Source organism: Cyprinodon tularosa, unplaced genomic scaffold, assembly GCF_016077235.1.
Source record: "Cyprinodon tularosa strain WSP-4 unplaced genomic scaffold, ASM1607723v1 ctg883, whole genome shotgun sequence".
In the NCBI taxonomy this organism is placed as follows: Eukaryota; Metazoa; Chordata; class Actinopteri; order Cyprinodontiformes; family Cyprinodontidae; genus Cyprinodon; species Cyprinodon tularosa.
This window is the reverse complement of record NW_024039655.1, coordinates 173108-193221: the sequence shown is the minus strand read 5'-3', so window position 1 is coordinate 193221 and position 20114 is coordinate 173108. Positions and strand designations below refer to the sequence as shown.

Below are 20114 nucleotides of genomic sequence, written 5' to 3'. Positions count from 1 at the left end.
GAATTCTCATTTATAGTTGAACACAGACATTAACATTGACAGTTTGCTGCTACAACTCTGGAAAAGAGCAGCTACTGTATTAGCCTGATGATGCTTTACTAACGTTAGTTGCCACAACCAGGAAGAAAACGGTACAGTCTCAAGAATATTAACTCAGTACGTTTAGGATGCATCAAAATGGGCACGGAAAGTAGTACATATATGTGTGTTTTTAAGTAAAACTGCTCAGGCGTGTTCACTTTTTAACATATTTCCAACTTCTATTGCTTTACAAGACATTATAAACATTTAAAGGTTATTAAAAACAAATGCAAAGTGTTTGTGAGGTTTTGGAATATTTTATAAATACTTATTTCTTTATTTCAGTATACAAAATACAGTATATACACCCACACAAAAGTGGTTTACAAAATCCATGAGTTAAGCTCATATGCTCTGAAAAATAGAATATATTTTTGATCTGCCTGCTTGTCAGACAAAACTGAGATAATACATCGTTTTACAAAGTTCTTGATTTCTCCTCTCATTCCACAGGGAATCAGGCTTGTCGTGGTCCAAGAAGGGCACGTGATGAGTCCCAGGCATCAGCCACAGAAATGCTCTGTGATTCAAAAGCACATGAGGATTTCCCTTTGCGTTTTCCCCAACCTCTGTGCTCCACTGCTCCAGAGGAAAAAAAAAAGTTTCAATCGTACCGAAAACGATGAGGATCCATGAGAGCCCCTTCAATATCCAGAGAAGGATGCCAAACATTAACCCTCCAGCATAAAAATCAATATTGTTTCTTTTTTAGTAGAGATATGTTTAAACTGGTTGTTGTATCCCTGTTGGGAGTAGGGGCTTATATTCATTAACATAGAAGAAGGTAATACCCAGAAAGATGGTGGTCGTCACATGAATTGGTTTGTCCCGTTGCCACAATTTCCAACCATCGCTTGTGCAGGAAGAAACCTCGAAGCCCAGCTGGATGTTTGGAGACGTATTATGATAGGGATACTGCACAAGAACATGCCAATTGTTGAGATATGCGTGCTAATGCCGACGACAGAAGAAAACCTTCTCGGTACTGTAGTGCTTTGGTTAATCTGTAGCCTCTGAGGGGCTTGGTACGAAGCCCAGCGGCTGCCGGTGAATCATTTGCAGACGTATCGCTCTACGATCCGCTCACACTTTTTGCAGGTTACATAGCAGCACCAGTGGTACTTGCAGTGGCAGCGTTCGACCAGCTTCTCTGTGTAGGGGTTGTAGCCACGGCCGCAGCACATCAGGTCGCAGCTGTCGCTGCCGACAGATGTTTTGTTGCACTGCCTGCAAAACAAAGGAGACATCACATCAGTCTCTATTTTATGATAAAACAGGTCAAAACACACCTCATCTGGAAAAAATAAAAAATTTAGTAAAAAAACGAAAAACAAAAAAAAAGACACTACAAAGCTAAAAAAAAAAAAAAAAAACGCATGCATCATGGTTTTGGTTCTGTTCAAGTTTTATCTCTTAGTTTTCATTGGTCTTATTTCCATCTGCTTCTCTTGAGAGCCCAAAACTGAGACAAAGCCTGCTGGGTCCATTGTTGGCTGATTTGTACTGTCAAGTGGAGGTTTGAAGGAGGACCCAAATGCGGACACAAAAGCTGAAGTGGTTTCTTAAAGATTTAATAAAAAAAGGGTAACTGGAGCAAAAATCCAAAAATACTGAAAACCAGGAATACTCAAAACAAGGGGGCAAAGAAATTACAACAAACCAGCAAAGAATGAGTTAACAGGAGGAGAATATATGGGAGAGAGAAACAAAGAACAGGCTAATTAGCAGATTGGGAGCAGGTGTGAACAGAGGAGGCAAGAAGGGAGCTAGGGAAATGGAGAATGACAGAAGAGATCAAACAAGAAATAACTACAACACAAAAATGGAAATAAGACAATTGAAAACTAAAAATAAAACTTGAATAGAACCAAAATGAGGACAGAATGTGTTCTGCTTCAGAAATAAACTTGTTTTGCCTTGAAAATGATCTAAAATAGCAAAAATCCCTAAACATTCAACAAGCAGCCGTCGTTAAATTAAACGAAAAGAGTCCTGGACAAAGGTCTGGTTTTAGGGAAAAATAACAGCAGCTTTATAAGATGTTAACATGGTCGAGTTTGAGACCTTGCTCAAACCCAATGATACAGAAACTTATGATTGCAGAAACTATCCAACAGGACAAATTATTTTTTATTAGGCATAGAGTTCTACTTCAAAGGGAGCTAAACATTTAATCGGTACTCCTAATGGATCAGAATATGGATCATTGCTTTGCATGTTCCAGTTTGCTCAAACGCTCCAATGTTCACCTCTATGCAGATGATACAGTCATCTTATGTTCTATTCGAACATTTCTTTCAGTGCTGTTAGGATAGAGGTGGGACTAACTAGTTATATACTTAGTGAAATATATGCGAGTAACGTTTTGAAAAAAAAAAAATTCTGTCCACATTGGCTATTTTGTAATTATACCTGGTTGTATTTTTTTTCCACACATGATTTTCTGTTTAAGAACTTTTTACTCCCTATTGAGTATTTTTTTAGATGACTACTTTCTTATTTTAAATCAGTAAAATGTTTGGGTGTTCTACCTAGAGATGTCCCGATCCAGGTTTTTGCACTTCCGATCCGATACTGATACTGGCCGATACCAGCCTATCCGAGCATGTATTTAAGTTTAAGTTAAAGTATTTAGCCTTAGTTGTAAGACTCATGTTGAAAAGGGTTTTAGTACTCTTGATAACATCTAGCCACCTGAATTAGGTGAGAATGAATAAAACACAATGCTTGGTAACAACAAACTTACCTGTTTATTAAGAGATAAACACAAACTGGACAAAATTGCGAATAGCAATCTGAAATTGCACAGTGAGCAGTAAAACCGTAAACAGTTAAAGGTGCAAGTATTACTGTAAGTTTTAATAAAAATGCAAAACAGGGGAACACTGGCGCAAAATAGTGGAATGGATCGTTTCAATCGGCGAAACTGGAAAATACGGACCGGATTTTTTTTTAAAAACTGGATCGGCAGTCTGGATCGGCATTTTACATGCTTTGCCGATACGCATTTTTTTGCCAATATCGGCGTCCCGATCCGATACGTGGATCGGATCGGGCAAGCCTAGTTCTACCCACCTCTGCATTCAAATATATTTCGAATCGAGACAAACCCAAACCTTCATTATTTATGAATTTAGGATCGCCAGGTGCTGACAAGCACATATTTTTAGTTTCAGCTTTTATAAGGATGTAGATGGTGTCCAAGTCAATGATTTCTCTCAGTTTCAGCGACTTTAACAAATCTCTTTGCACAGGTTTTTCTAAGAGGGGTTGGGTGGGTCCTCCCGTCCACCAACAGACTGAATTACTAGTATATTTGGATCTATAAATCAATTCTGGGAATTCTACCTACATACCCGCTAAGCTATATAAACCAACAGACTGCAGGATATTACTCTCTTTGTTCCCAGAACCTTCTAATGGTCCCGAGGGTCCAGCCTGAACTGGGGAAGAGGTCTTTGCTACATACTGCTCCTATGTCTGGAATCAATTACCGAATGTCTTCATCCTACAGGAGCAGGTCTCTGAACCCTTTAAAGGGGTTTTAAAGGATTTGGAGAAAACATCTTGTAGATTGTTCTAAAATATGTTTTTACTTTACCTTTATGCCTTTAAGTTTAATATTTGTCAGGATGCTCTTGTACAAGAGATTATATATAGATATATATTTATGGTCAAATAAGGATGAAATAAATAACGGAATTAAAACCTTCTGCAGCCTCTCCAGAGTCTTCAATTATCTTCTGAAAGGTTGTGACCGACTGTCAGGCTTTAACCTTTCGTGCACTCTCTATTCCAAACATTTTTTCTACCATTTTGTTGTCTTTGAGTATTGGCCGCTTTGGCGCCTCTCATTCCAGAGGCCCGGGGCATCCTGAATGAGCAAAGAATAGTCCTGTCATAAATCAAACTGAATACACCAGGCGGCCCTCCCTTTTCTTTGGCGTGCCCTTCCAAACGTAACTGTTTGGTTTTATGATGGCGAGGTGTTAATGACCAGTGGGGTGAAAGACCCTGGAAACTAATGACCACTGCAAGAAAGGGAGGGGGTGAGAGTGTCTAGTTTATTACATCGGTGAGAGCTAGCAGACCACCGCAGGGTCATGGGGACAGAACAGCCCATCCGATTGTTCATATCTGCAGGATTAGGAGCAAACGGCACCATTTAGCATACAAGGTCTTCCTAGGACACTAACAGCCAAAATAACCAAGATCAGATTTCATCTATTTAGAAACGGCAGTAGAACCTCACTTGAATTTTTAACTAAAGCAGCATATTTTTACTCTAAAGCAAAGAAGGAACTAGGTCAACTATTAACTTAAAGAAAAAATAAAGAGATGAGCACAAGCAGCCATTAAATCAGCAATCAGATGTCAGAAAGTTTCTGATGTGAAAGTACATAAAATGTTTCATCTTGAGCCTTTATTTCACATATTTGCCTGACAGAGGGTTGCCAACGTCCCTTGAAAAAAAACAATCATAACATATTTAGAAATAGAAGTACCTGTCCTGTATCTAGTGGAAAAGGAACGCACTTTGTCCCGTATTACGGTGAGAGTAAAAAAGTATTCAGTAAAAAGCTAATGGAAAATAAAGACCAAGGGCAAGTTAGATACAAAACTTACAGTAAACTTGTTCCCGGGCCCTGTCCTGTGTTGTGACGAATTAGCTGACAACATATACGTAACGATCCAGAATACTCTCATCCCATTGGTCGAGCCAAGTGTTGCTCACGGAGAAGATAGCGGGAGACAACAGAGCAGTATGGGGGACGAACAGAGTAATTTAAATGCTGACACTGCTTATTTTCAGCAACCAGCGGTGCTCAGAGGGTAACAGCTGCCAAGGCTAACCGCAGCAGCAACAGCAGACCGAGAACGGGCAAAGTCCCCGGATATTGTTCTCACCTCTCCCTATTCACCCAGCATGCATTAGAGCAGACTTGTCCGTTCTTGTCCCAGCATGCACTGCGGCAGCAGCAGCTTCCAGTGGAGTGCCAACAGAGCTCAGAGTATTAAGTTAAAAGTTCTCTCTTCTATTGCTGTTGTTCAGTAAAAGTACATTTTAAGATCATTTGAGGCGAGAACATTATATCGATTTAATGCGTAATTTAAAAAAAGGTGAGAGGACCGCAGCAACCAGCTCAGAGGGTAACAGCTGCCCGTCTGCAGCAGCCCTCTCTCGGCATAGTCGTGTATGAAGTACAGCTGACTCTGAAGGTGTTTATTTTCTTTTATTTGGCAAAATGTTCATTTGATTTATGTTTATCCGACTGTTCATTATTATTCTTGCAATAAATAAAAGAAGAATGTATTTTTATCTAGAGATCATTAATAACAGGAGGTGAAATGCAGCTGCAGACGAGCCGAGCGTCTGGTGACATCACGAGTACGCTTCTATTCCAATAGACCCATATTTATTCCGCGTGCTCATGAACATACTGGGCCAGGACACGAGTCCATACTCACATTCTTGTGAATTGAGAAACAGCCATTGTTCTATTGTAGCTGTAATCTTCACTGTAATGGTTACAGTAACACACTGTGATCAGTGAGAGTACTGAGCCTTTCTGACCAGGCTGTGAAGGAGCAGGAGGGGGTGTCTGGGAAGAGGAAGTCTCTGCTGAGAAGGCGACACTCCAACCTGAGCTCATGTAGGACGGTGAGTACGATATTAAATAAATCTCATGATCCTTCATTTCATCCTCTGCTTTCTCCCTCTATGCAACTTTCAACATTATGGCCACATGATATTAGAACATCTTTTAAAGGAGATAATATCGTTGAATATAATGCTGTTGATTTAAGCTGCAATTTTAAAATTGCAGTTTTCTTTTCTTTTGTCTTTTTCTCATCTGGGCTGCCACGCCTCTGTGACCTTTAGCATCTCAGGCAAACTGATTTGTGTCCAGTGTCAACATCTGTTGCCATGACACCCTATGGAACCACATCAGAATGTTAAATGCAAAAATATAGGATAAATATAATTAATTATTGCACACAATAATGATATATTTGAAGTATATTGAGGAGCATAATGAACATTAAAATGAAGAAAGTAGAAAAAAGAGAAATGGAAGAAAAGAATTAAAACTATGTGAAATGATTTAAAAACAGACGTGATCATGTTTCATTTTCAGCTTTTAAAGGGAAACAAGTAGATTTTGTTACAGCTTCCTTCTTTTCAGTTTAGTATGATAAAACATGATATTTTAGCTAAAGACAATCGGAGCGTCATGCCAGCCTGTAGATGCTGGATTTGTGTTGCTATCAGCAGCCACTGAGCAGCCAAAGCGTCCTCGCATCAAGCCTGCCCTCTGCTTATCTGTGATCAGTGGCACAAGACCGAAGGACACATGATTCAACCGCCATGTGATCCATGACATTTATAACAAAACACCGATATGTAACGGCGCAGACGGGCTTCTTAAGGTGAAGATGCTATACTGAGCTTCAATCCGATGCATTAAATGAGCAAAGGAATCAGCGATGAAGGCCTAAACAGGAAGTTATGGCTCCGTCTGTGATTCTCTCTGCAACACAGATGTTTCAATTTCACGATTTCAATGCAAGTTGGAGCCCTTCATGGGTTCTGTTATCTCTTCTAAAATAGAACAGTGTGGGCCCCTCGTTTATCACGGACCACCACCGACTATATTCTGTGACCCACTCAGAGCCATATCAGCTGGAGGCCCCTCGCTGCTAAGAATAACTGCATTAGTAATTGTTTTAGATAACAACACAAGGACTCCATTCAGTGTGGCCTTTTCAGCTGCACAGTCAGACAGGGGCCACAGACGGCACGCTCTCAGGGGCCACACTTTCTTCTTTTTTTTTATCAGCCAGTCTGGAAAATAAACGTAGCCAAAAGGCACTGTGGCGTTCCCTGGAGCGAACTTCCTGGATGAGCAGACGCTCAGGGTTGGTCATTTCCTCTTTGCTCTGGTGCTGATATGAGTCACGCTTACAAATCTAAACCAGATCTACCGTCAGGGCTCTGATGTTTCTACTCAAACGATGAAAGAAATCTTTTTTTGAGAGGAGATTGAGGACGGTCAGACCATTCAGAACTGGTTATAGTATTTTCTTGGACTAATGGGTGACAGCTTCACTCTTCAGTCAAACAGGCGGTGAAACAGTTTGCTGTTTGAAATGAGGTGAAATGAACCCATCCAGAAAATAACAATTATTTAGAGTTGTAAACGACATATATAAGCTCTTGGATAAAATATATAAATATATTTAAAATAAAATTAGTTTTTCTTTTTAAAGAAGTAACATTTTACTCTTTTTTTAGGTAAGAAAAAACTAAAATTACTTAAAAAGACGGATTATATCTTCAGTGATGTAAATTTAATGACAAGCGAAATGGATTCTATAACACTGGGATTCACTGATTAATCAGCTGGTCGACAATTGGCCCCAGTTTCCTTACTCTTACAAAATTGATGATCGTCCGATACTCAGATATGAGACTAATCTCCGATCTCCTAACCTCTACAAAAGGTCTGAAAATCAGCCACTCGTACTGCTCCAAAGTCAAAAAATTGAAGTTTGAGATCAACATATGTTTGGGTATAATTACTTTGTATTGTTTTGCAGGTATTGTTAATTATTTTTTCAATAAAATAAGATTAAAACATTAAATGTCTATTGTGATTTTATAATTTGTATTATTTATATTATTATATGTATTTGTTAGTAAAAAAGTCAAAGTCAGGCTGTCAGAGTTTTTAAAGATCAGTGATCGGCCAGAAAACAATCAGTGCACCCCTAAAACCCGCTAAAACTACATTACTGGTACGTTTAGGATCCTTTTCATGCAGGAATCACAGCAGATGTTCAATGAAAACATTTTCTTTTAATTTGCTTAAAATATGCGGAATGTATTGTATCTATATTTAAAAACACTAATTGGGTCTGCTTTATTTAAAAAAAATATAAGGGGTACTGTGGGAGGTCCAAAGACGCTCTTAAGGCTGCAGAGCCGCAAGTTACAAACTCGATTAAGGCATTAAGCAACTTGTATGCATTCATCTATAGGCTTGTGAGCTATCTCTATAGTTATGCTGCTACAGGCTTAGACTTCTAAAGGACATCAGAATCCCTTTTTAATCATTCTGCTTCATTCTATCTCTATTCTCCTATTCTGCAGAATCCGTTAGTTCAATCTCTAACGTTCTGCTCTCTCTGCTTTTCTCATAGTAGCTTCATCTGGTCTCTTCCTGTTTGGCTGTGACTCCATCCTGGAGAAAAATATCAGCTGTGCTGCTTCCATCAACACCTTTGTTTATAGATGTTGGAGATCGGCCTGTTTTCCAGTGTAGTCCTGTTTCTCTGACTGTGACTGGCTGGATGAGCTCTCTTCATCCTCAGACATGGGAGCTGGCTCGGAGCTCGTCTGCCTGGCTGTGTGTTTCCTGGACGGGGCCGCGTTTTACAGCTGCTTTTTGTATCTCTGCTTCCGTCTGCTTGAACCCCAGTCGGCCTCGGCAGATGGCCGCTCTTCCTGTTAAAAGGAAGTTTTTCCTCTCCACTGTCACTACAAGCATGCTTAGTGTGAGGGATTGCCTTTGAGTCAAGGAGTCGATGCAATCAACTGGTTTTCCTTAGATAAAAAACTTTGAATCAATCTGACTGTATGATCTGGTTGAACTGTAAAGTGCCTTCAGATGACGTGTGTTGTAAATTGGCGCTATAGAAATAAACTGGATTGAATTGATTATGCTGCACTACGCAAAAACATTTAAAATAAGTTTTTTGCATAACCAAAAGCAAATAGATAAGAAAATCTGCTAATGGAATGAGTATTTTCGCCATAAACTAAAAAAAAACAAAAAACATCAAGCATAGCATCATGATTTAAACATTTCCTCAGATATATTAGAACGGTGTACAGGTGAAACAATAAATCAGATGAATCATGATTAATCGATTATTAAAATAATCATCAACTAGTTTAGTTTTGATTAATCATTAACTGGAGTATAGAGACTGTAAAACATAGCTAAATCCACTGTTGCTACAAGCATGTTTAGTGTAAGGCGTTGTGAATTGATGCTATAGAAATAAACTGAATTCAATTGAACGTACGGCTATCAACACATCGCACCAGTCACTTCTGATCTAAAAAGCCAAAATAACTCAGTTTACATTCGATAAACATTATGCAGCACTGGTGAGAGGGATTCAGACAGATAAAGGGGCGAGATAATTAAGATTGTGGCTTTACCGTATTAACAGGAGAAGCAGCACAAGTGAAGTTAGACACTGTCGTCGGACAACATGCGGTAATTTATAAATGTTTTAAATCAGGTTGGGTCCAGATTAGCCAGCAGGTGGTCCGCTAATCCGTGACCTCTGGTATATACTGAAAAATATAAAATTTAAATCCTTTTTCCTAAAATATTTAATTAATTTAATATTTTTGAAGAGGTAATTGAGACAATCTACCAATGATATGAGGTGATTAATGTTTCAAATACAAAGAAAACTCAATTATCTTATTTGGGATGTATAAAATTAAATTGTCTTATTTAAAAGAGTAAAAGATGCTCGTTCTATTGGCCAATCATCTTATTTTGCTGCTTAAATTAAGGAAAAATGCAATGATTTTATTTTTTTTTAGAGCAGTTTTCACAGTGAGGTACATTTCATCATCTAATCAGTTTCTGCAGTGCTGGTGTTGCTCAGAGAGATGAAGCTCTCTTTGCCACAGAGCTGAGTTGCTGCTCCTACCTGTCCTGTGTGCCAACTGATCCCAGCCTTTCATTCTTGGTGCAGAAGTCTGGGGAGCTGTGCAAATAGATCATCTCATTCTCCCGCAGCGGCCTGATGTCAATGTCTTTGGGAACCAGGATCTTGCGTGTTCCCATGACCCGGTTGACCACCTTGGTAGCAGAAAGGTACTTGGACTTCAGGTCCATGGCGATCTCCCTGAGGTCTTGGAGGCCCTTCCAGCAGGTCCGTATGGAGCAGGATCCGGAAACCCCGTGGCATTTACACTTCATCACCAGCGCCCCTTTCAGCACCTAAACATCAATATGTTTGGATCAGCCCAGTTCCTACAGGAGGAATGTTTTCAGAACCCGTCCTCTAACAGAAGCATGTACCTGTCTCCCGACTTCGCTGTTGTGCAGCTGCATCAGTTTGTTGGCGCTGGATCCAGAGCGCTTCACCTTCATGGGAGCGTCTGAGAACTTGGAGCCCATGAATAAGCCGTAGTTGAGGTTGTCAGCACAGCCGCCCCAGCGGTAGCCGGGCTCTGGGATTTCTGCAGGGATGGGGCCGCATGAGCACAGTCGTAGATCCCCCGAGGTGCAGGCTTGGGCGATGGTGTGGCTGATGGTCGCCGCCGACAGAGCGTACACGAACGCCGCCTCCCGTGTTCCTGACAGGGAGAGCAGGTATTTAGGGACAACATGCAGAAGAACACTGAACAGTTTATTTCCTTCACTGCAAAAAACACCTAGAAAGAAGTAAAAAATTCTTAAATTAAGTGTATTCAGCCTGAAAGTCGTAGGGAAGCGGCGGTTCCAACGGTTGCAGTTCCAAATTCTCCCGAGTGGTGCCCGACTTTACACGAGTGAATAAAGTGAATGTGATTGGTCGTTTATCAAGGGGGCGAGATTGTTGTGGCAGAAGGTTCACAAGCACGTTTCATTGTGGCCGGTTTGTCGGAAGCATCTTGCTAAGCAGTTAGCAACTTAAATTGGTGACTTAGAAACGACACTGTCAAGGAACTCTATGGACATGCAAGAGGAGGAGAGTTTAGTGTTGGAGGTCGTGGATGAGTCTCCTCCATCATAAACTTTTTATTTAGAGGAGGAAAGCGGGGAGGAAGATGCTGTGGAAGAGGACGCCAGGGCGGCAGAAGCTTGGTTTGGTGTAGAAGGCTTCCAGCCGTACATGTTTGAGCCCTTGCCTCGCAACGCTGCCAGTTCTGTTAGCTCTACGCCTGCTGAAGACACAGACGTCCATCCCCGTGAACACTGGGACGCAACTCAATGGGAAAGGAAATAATTCTTATTTCAACTGTTGCTTATATTAGCTGCGACATATAAATCAAGATGCTATGACCAAAAAAATTTGATTGACAGATGATCGTTGATATATGATTGGCTGAATTTAGGTGTTCAGGCTGATGAATAACTAACTGGCCTGCATAAGATAATGAAAACAAACAGATAGAAATTTTCTAACTTGTGGGACAATATCGTCTGATAAAGAGTACATTTATATACACGTTTAAGCCAGAATGATTTGACATTTAAATATGACTTCCCTACGACTTTAATTCTAGTAGGTAAATCAGATGATTTGCCAATGGAATGAGTATTTCTACTCTTTAAATAAGAAAATTAGATAATATTCACTTATTTTAAATGTAAATTGTCTTACTCCATTGGCAAAGTCTCTTACTTACCTCCTCAATTCCAGAAATAAATGCACTTATTTTAAGAAAAAATGACTTTTTTGCACTGTTTTTTATACATTTCGCTTCATTTCCAATTTTGTGGTCATTCAAATGTAATAAAGAAAAATTAAACTTTTTTTAAACAAATGAAAATCTGAAAAGCGTGGTGCACATTTTCATTTGGACTTCAGCTGATTTTTCTAAATATATCCCACTTCTGCTAAACTGAACCTAAATCCAGTTTGTAAATGGCATCAGGAGGACCAGGAAGCTCAGCAGAGAGATCTGAGCTTCAGCAGAGAGAGAAACGATGATCAAAGTTTGTTAGGAGGAGCTGCTGAGGAAAACCTGCTGGACGGTTGGAGGTTCAGCTTTCAGCAGAACAACACCAAACATACGGCGAGAGCTGCTGACGTTATTTAATTTCCCTTTGGGACTGATCATTTCATTTTGAATTGAATCAAAGCATCTTCATGTGTCACAGCATGAACGAAATTTAGATTTTAAAAGCGGAGGCGACTCAAGTATTCCTTAATATAACTAACTTCAGCGTTTTAGACCATCCAATCACAGACCAGATTCAGTGGCGCATCAGATGTTTGGAAAGTGAGCTTCCCAGGAGTGGCAGCCAATCAGCAGCTTGTATGCGGTCCAAACTCAGGGAAGCGGGCTTCAGCTTGAGCTGCGGTTTTCTGCTTGGTCCTAGTGCTCGACGGGTGTCTGTGTACTGTAGCGTAACATTGTTTTTTAGACAGTAAAATAAGAATGGAAAAGACGATATGTCCCCCACGTCCCCCCCAAAAAATAACATCCATGTGTCTCGGTAAAGAGAAAATCCACAGCCAGAGAAACAATCCTTCCTCCACAGACGACCTGACGGAGCTGGAGTTTTGTTGCACAGAAGCGGATATACCCAAAGCTGCGCAGTAACTCATTACATTTACTTACTTACTTTCCTTGAGTCACTTCTTGAAAAGGAAAATGCACTTCTAGTGTTAGTATTATAGCGTTGTTCTTTTTACTCCTTGTTCAGTTAAATTTTTGGCAACTCCACTGGTTGTGGAAAACATCCCTTAATGAAATCAAGCTTGTTTAAAGCAAATAGAGAAAGAGACACTTTTCTCTCCTTTGTATTCAAGGCTTATTGGTTTGATGTTCTTTTCCAGCTGCTGAGTCTGCTGTGACATTTAGAGTAAAATTACAGTAAACGGTTTTCTGTAATTTAGCCTATTCTAACATTCGGTAACAAACTTTTAATTAACTTAGCTTAATTTGTTACTGTGTAATTACAGTTTTTCATATGGTTATTTTTCTGTCTAATTCTTTAAAACATCTGAATTTGGGTAAAACTAAATTTTGCCTAACTTCACATCCTTTTGAAAAATATTAAATCAGCTGCTGTGATCATAAATAGGCCAGTTATTCAGTTCTTCAGTGCTCTGATTACCAAATACTTTTTAACTCTGATTTCAGTCATTACTTTGAGGCAAACTTTTACCTTTTACTTTAGTAAAAATAGGATGAATTGGTTCTACTTTTACTTCACCTGCCTCGACTTACTTGAAGCTTTTGTTGCAGCAAAAGGATGCATAAATTAAACGTACTCCACATTTTTTCGTGTTTTATTCATAAAAAAAGTTATTTTACTCGGGATATTTTAGAAATTATCTGTAGGAAAGCAATAAATTACTGATTTATTACCATAAACAAGGAGAAAAACTCAACTTATTTTCAACACTAGTTTAAAGTAACAATTTATTTCCTTCCCTTTCTTTATTTCCTGGAATAAATGTATTTCCCCTTGTTATAAACAAGGAAGTAAAACAATTAGGCTATCAAATAGGATGATTTCTAATTAAATTAAGAAAAAAAAACTCACTCTGTTATTTTAGGTGCATATTATCAAATTATCTTTATTTTAAAGGCAAATATACTAACTTTATTTGTCGATACTTATATTTACCTGCTTAAATTAGGAGCAAATACGCTTATTTTAAGATATTTTGCCGTATTTATATGCTGTTTTTGCAGCGTATTCCTGTTAATAAAGTGAAAGCTGCAGACATAAAAGAAATGACCTTTAACCATCATCTTTCCTGCTCTAATGCAGAGTGAGCGCTGATGTGATTGATGGTGATGCGGATACGCAGGCAGCGCATACGTCCAAGCATGGCAGCAATCGGAGGTACTGGAAGAAATCATGTATTGGCCCGCGGGCTGGTTAGATCAAAGCCAGGCTCGGACAGCGATGAGCCATTTCCTGTCCGGTGCAGACTGCTCATTTAGCCCCAGGCAGACATGTCCTCCTGAATGACTGCTAACCCCCCTTCCTATTCCCAACACCCGATCCTTGAAACCACCGCCGGCCCTAGAAGCAGCTGGATTAAACTGCAGCGAGATGCAAGCACGCAGCCTGAGAAAACTGTGGATTTTGAACACGCCAAACCAAATGTCTACACCGAATAACGCTTCAGTTCCCTTCTGGGGCTCTTCCTGTTAAAGTGTTTGGAAATGTATTACTGGCAACCAAACTGTAAGGAAAGCGTGTCTTTAATCCAGACTCTTGTAGCTCTAAATCTTTAACTGAAAGCCAATCTTCCTCTACATGCGGAGCGTTACCTCTCTCCAGGTCCGGCCGGTACTTTGTGGCGTTGCTGGGGATGTCGATGGACGAGCAGTTCCATCGCATGTCGGCGAAGGTCTTCTGGCACGTTTTCTTGACCTCGCGGGCGGCTTGGATGATGGTCTGCATGAGCTCCAGGTTGTTGCGGCAAAGCTGTGCCTGGGAGGACACCAGGCCCGGGAGGAGCTTGCAGTGCTGCGTCTGGTTGACAGGTAAGGACGCCGGCGTGTGGGACAGCGCTCTGCAAAACAACAAACCTCGGTCAGCCCGCTTGTTTACTTGTCCTGCTCCAATCCTTTTTAATTATTGCTGATGGTTACAATCTGGTTGATTCATTTGGGAAAGCATCACTTTTATGGAGAAGACAGAACTGCGCCAGCCGTTTGATTTCTAACCCTCTTTTGGCTCGCACCGCGGCGATGAGCGCTTTTCTCACACCCCAGCAAAGTAAAATCAGATGCATATTTATAAAATACAAGTGACTCGCTCTTGGCAGAGGCCTTCCCTTTTGTTAAAGCTTTAAAGTTTATTTTTAAATACTAATCTAGTTTAGAAGTTCCTTAATTCTTGAGCAAATTGCCTCATGGAGAGAAGAGCTCAGGTTTAACTCCTGCTCTCTGTTAAGAGTCCGTGAGAGACGTGCAGCAGCGCCTCCCAGCCCTCGGCCTGTTGTGCATTAGGAGAGAGGGGCCGCCAAGACACGCCCGGCGATCAGGTACGACGGGCTGAGGCGGCAGGTGTTCGAAGCCGCATCTGTTTTGTGTTTCACCGCTGAGCCCGATCGCGAGCGGACGGCTTTCTCTGTTAGATTTATACAGGACATCAGGGCGCACAGCTGGAACATCTGCTGAGGTGTTCCCAGCGGGTCCTCCGCCAAGCAGCCACTAATGCTCCTGGCCTGGATTCACAAAATCAGAGCAATGCATGAGTCGGGTGATCAGCGGGATCTTTTTCATCAGATCAAAACTTTGAATCAATATTTCAACGATTTGTGTTTTTCTTCTCCTATTCTTTAAGGGTCGCCTCTGAGGATTATGGGTTTTTAATGTGTTCTTCATGTTTGTTCTGAAGCGGATGTTTAAACAAAGTTCCTTCATCGTTTCACTGCCAAAGTGTCAATTTAACCAAGACTTACAATCTAAAATCTACCCAACAGATCTTTTTCTTATCTCTATTAGAGATTATGATACTAAGCAAGAGCCAATTCTGGTAGATTGTACTCAACATAAATCCAATAATCTGCCGACCCAGTAAGACTTCTTGTTTTAAGAATATATATCATGATTTTTAAGAAGTCCTACCACCTGTAATTCTCTCACTGCGCTGGAACATCTTTGCACTGATCTTCTTGAAAGAAGAAAATAATAATCTAACAGAATCTCAGTATATTAATCTCTAAACAAGTTCAAAAAGACTTTTTCTGGACACTTTTTGCAGCGTTCATATCAGTTTTATTGTGGTTTCAATGAAGATAAATGTGAATGATGAATGCGTTAATATTTAAAAAAGGACAATCTCTGATCATTTCCTTTTCCCTTTTGGATTTAAAACTACTTTTGTGAAATGATATGGATTAAATTTGAGGATTTATAGTTTTTAATCATTAAATTAAATTAAACTGAACAGAACGGCAAAAATAAAAGAGTACAAAAGTAAAAATATAAGTACATTTTTCATTACATCATTATACCTTCCCTGATTTATGTTTAAAATAAATATAAATGTTCTTACTTCTAATTATCTTATCTTAAACGGAAAAATACTAATCCCATCGACAGACCATCTAATTTATCGGCTCAAATAAAAAACAAATACACTAATTCTAAGAAATTTGATTATTTTTAGATCAGTTTTTGCAGAGAGAAACTTTAAATCCATAAATTCGGAAACTTGCTAGAAATGTTGTATCAGCAGTTTTAAGCCTGTTCACTGAGCTATCATAATGCTCAGCCTGCACGGTGCAGTGTGGGGCTCCCCTCCCCTACCCGTTGCTACGCCTAGCTTCTCCTTGACAGACACATTTAGATGTTTGGAAGTTTTTCTAGTTTGGAACGACACCAACCAACCAGCGTAAGTAAAGTAATGCTGTTTTAAGCTACGAAAGCAGAAAGTCTGACTGATGAACTCGCTGATATCATCCCAGAATTAGCAGTTTAAAAAATGACTGCATACCTGTACTTAAATCTTTGTATTAAAATGAGAATAAAACCAAATATATATTACAATTACCCTTAATAGTTAACATAAGGTGTTCTTTGAGCAGCGGTATGTATAATGGAGGGGCTACTGTAGAGATAAAACTGACAGCATCATGCTGTAGAGGTTTATTTGAAAGTTTGGTGTAAACTTTTTGAAGCTGAGGAATTTTTACTCCAGATTATGATTTAACAGTTAACACAGATGTGTTTCTAGTTGTGTAGAGAAACCGAACCGAAATGATCGGGTTGGTCAGACATCACACCAGCCAGGAAAAGCCTGATTGGTTCATCAGTGAAAACGCTGCACAAATTTAAAACAGTAAACATATAAATCCAAACAGTAACCCTGGAACTTTACAGACTTTCCAAAACCTCATGCGAAAATGATTGTTTTGCTTCTATTCTCGAGTGAATTAAATAAAACCTGACATCGCCGCCGTGTCCCGCTTCTACAGCAAACTATTTTTATAATCTGAGGCCTAACTAGACTACACACAGAAAGCAGTGACAACATCCACCGCGGCGCCACCTCATTTCAATCCTCAGCTCTTCTTCTTCTCCAGTGGGGACTCGTTTCATTCTCCATCTTCGACGTTAAATGTGCAGCAATGTCTAACAAAATGGAAAAATTCCTTCGCAATTTGGACAAATGCAACAATAAAAAAAACAGCGGCTTATTTGCTCTCCCTGTCATCGGATCCCACCGCCCCACACACACACACACACAGACAGTGGAGCTTCATGGAACGCCGCTGTCTGTTTTCCAAGCGGCTCCACTTTGTTGAAACATCCAGCAAACAAAGTTCTGGATCTTCGACTAAACCAGGGTTTGCATAAAAGAAAAAAGAAGAGTAAATGAAAACATTCTGAGCTGGACGAGGAGGACTGCGGAGGATACTTACAGCCATTTAATGCCTGAGCAGACCTGAGACAGCAGCAGAGCAGTGAGAACACCAAGAGGCAGGATGTGAGAGCTGCTCCTCATCATGGCCTCTGGTTCCAGCTCACAAAAGGAAACAAACACAAAGGGCTCCCACTCAGAGGTCAACGCTCATGGCACGGCGCCCCGACTTCAAATCCTGCAACAAATCAGGACAATATCAATGATAGTGGCTATAAAACATTAAAAAACAATGTAAAAAACACACACATTTATATAGAATACAATAAGACCATAAAATACACTTTAATGCAGTGGAAATTTTATTTTTGATTCACTGGATTTTCTTTTTAGAATTATTTAGGGCTATTTTTACTCAGAGAAAAAATATATTTTTTAAGACTTTATAGGGAAAGTATTTTTGATCACTTGCATACCCTTTACAAATGGAGTGAGGTCTAGAATCACAAAATCTATATCCAGCCATTCAGCAAAGATCCTGCTACATGGCTGTGCATCTTATTTAGGCATTTGACCAATTAGACGAGCCCTTTAATGATATATTACCTACTGTAAATTAAGTTGGGGAAAAAAAAAGTTAACAAGTCAAGAAAAAAAGGGAAAAGTTAAAAAGTGAATAAGCCTGGTGAACAATTATATTTAGGTTTATAAACTAAAAAATGTAAGTGCCAGTATCAGCATTAATGCCTCTAAGGTTATGTTGACCAAAAAAAAAAATGTGTTTCTTTCACTCTCAGAGTGTTTTTCATGATTTTCTTATAGAATATATTTTTCTTAATATATATTCGTGCAAGTTGGCGTTTGTTGTTATTACATTATTAAAATATCTATAATATTTTTAAAGCTACAAAGCTAATAAGGTCTAGTCCTGGATTCCAATAACAGTGTTGGCTTGAAATTTAGATTTTCAAAGTATTTTACTGAGTTTGCTATAAAGGGTTAAGGTAAGGGGGATGATAGACAGAGGAGTTAGAAACACATAAATAAAAAAATTGGAAAACTTCTAGAGGCACTTCACCAGCAGTGCAGAACGCCAAGTATTCAATCATACTGCAGGGAAAATCCTCTGTAGGAGCTGCTTCCAGCCAATAAACAAAACAACAACAAAAAAAAACAGCAGGGACATTTTAGTTAGTTTAGTAGAATTTTCATAAAATCTTTTTTCTTTAACCGTAAACACCCTAAAAGGGCGCAGCCAAATAATGAACCATTTAAAATTATCACAAAAACATATATACATATATATAACAGAAATATTCTCCTAGTATTTTAGATGAATTGAGGTTCCGCTCATTCAAACATGATGTGTTTGTCTGATTATTTTTGTCCCTTTAATTGAATTTGTCGTCACAAGGGGAAATGTGAGGACCTGCATCACAGGACAGCGGCTCAAAACAGGGAGAAAAGGTAGAGAGCAGATCCTCTGAGGCCTTATTCAACACCGAGCGCGTGAAAGGCGAACTCCGAGCGCGAGCTCCGCAGCTCGGCCGCTGATTGGTCCGCGGCGCCTTTTTAAACTCTATTAACTGATATTAATCATTATAACAATTAAACAGAAACAACTCAGTCAAGGTGCGCGTTTTTCCAGCGACTCTAAATGCTCTCAGCGTGACTAAAAACCATCCAATAATCAGCTAATCGATCATTATCGATATTAAAAACTGGATAAATTAGCTTCAAACTTATTGGAGGCCTTGGAAAGGTGTTGAAATGACTTTAAAACATTTAAATGCGAGTAAATGTGAGGCTTTAGATTAAATGGAGCCTCTCCAGACACACAGCAAACACAAGCTTTTCTTTTCAGTCTCTGTTTAAAAGTTCCCAAAAGTTACAATAAAGTTTTGGCCATAAAAGAAAATGAATTATGTGGGAAGAGACACTTTTTTAAAGGAATGGCGGATCATTGTCGCCCTTTAAATGCACCAAACAAAGTGAAATGATTTTTTAGGCGGATTGTGATTTTCCTCCAGCAGAAAAATCTCCGCAGCTCACCTTTACCGCGGCGCTCCTCCACTCCACTCCACTCCACTCCACGCACACAAAACCAAAAAAAAAAATCCAAAAAGTGAATAAAAAGCAGTAAAATGTCAGTGGGTGTCGTTATCCTCCAGGTTAGCTGTCCCTGTCAGCTTTAGTAAAATCCTGAGCTCCGGGCAGGTCCGCATTGTGTGTGAGCTGGTGTCGGTCAGCAGGCGGTGTGACGCGCCGTGGCTGCTGTGGAAGTGGGCTGAGTGGGGGCAGACTGAGCTCTAAAGTACCCCGGCCCCGCTTTGATCTCACTGATGATGTCAGAGCAGCATTAGCATAAGAAGCAGCGGCTTTAACACCTTCATTATTCCCTCAGGGCTCTGACTTCCTGCTCACATCTTTATGGTTTCTCTGCTTTCTGAAACAAACTGCAGCAAAGGTCCAGTGCACATCTCTGAAAGCATATTTAGTGCTGCATAAACAAGCATTATGTCACTACTTAGATAACTTCTTGCTTTAATGGTTTTAAATGTTCCCTGTGTCTCATGGTTCAGATCAGAAGGTATTTCTCAGCAGTGGCGGTTCTAGAACAAATGTACCCGGGGGCCAGGAGGGGGCCAGTGTGTTTTCATGGGGGACCAGAAAAACATGAAAAAAAATTAGAGAAATGGATTCAGATATATTAATACAGCTGCATGACGTGAAATTTCTATTCAACTAGGTTTAATTAACATTATATGTCTTTTAGGTCAATATACATTCAGAATTTAGGAATTATACAGAATTTTGACTTAATTTAAGTTACAATAACCGTTTTCTATAAAATCAGAATTTGATTTTATAAGCACCTGTAGTTGTTTTTGCACACCCACATGCATAAATGAAGCGGAACACTATGGCCATAGCCATACTGCTCCACTTGTGAAA

At 39.7% G+C, this 20114-nt stretch overlaps 1 protein-coding gene across 1 annotated transcript; it reads right to left on the bottom strand.

Moving 5' to 3' along the window:
• Positions 1 to 318: 318 nt before the first annotated feature.
• Positions 319 to 19464, bottom strand: wnt11 (wingless-type MMTV integration site family, member 11). The gene is made up of 6 exons (XM_038273680.1): positions 19212 to 19464; positions 17221 to 17397; positions 14117 to 14361; positions 10194 to 10471; positions 9820 to 10112; positions 319 to 1308 (listed from the first exon to the last, which is right to left on the bottom strand). The coding sequence occupies exons 2-6, from the start codon at positions 17304 to 17306 to the stop codon at positions 1134 to 1136; spliced, it is 1077 nt and encodes a 358-aa protein (XP_038129608.1). The 5' UTR covers positions 17307 to 17397; positions 19212 to 19464; the 3' UTR covers positions 319 to 1133.
• Between the last annotated feature and the right edge of the window lie 650 nt (positions 19465 to 20114).

Coding starts and splice junctions, on each gene's coding strand:
- wnt11 (XM_038273680.1), bottom strand. CDS start 17,306: ATGATGAGGAGCAGCTCTCACATCCTGCCTCTTGGTGTTCTCACTGCT. Junction 14,362..17,220: donor TGCTCAGGCATTAAATGGCT/GTAAGTATCCTC, acceptor GTTGTTTTGCAG/AGCGCTGTCCCACACGCCGG. Junction 10,113..10,193: donor ACAGCGAAGTCGGGAGACAG/GTACATGCTTCT, acceptor ATTGATGTTTAG/GTGCTGAAAGGGGCGCTGGT.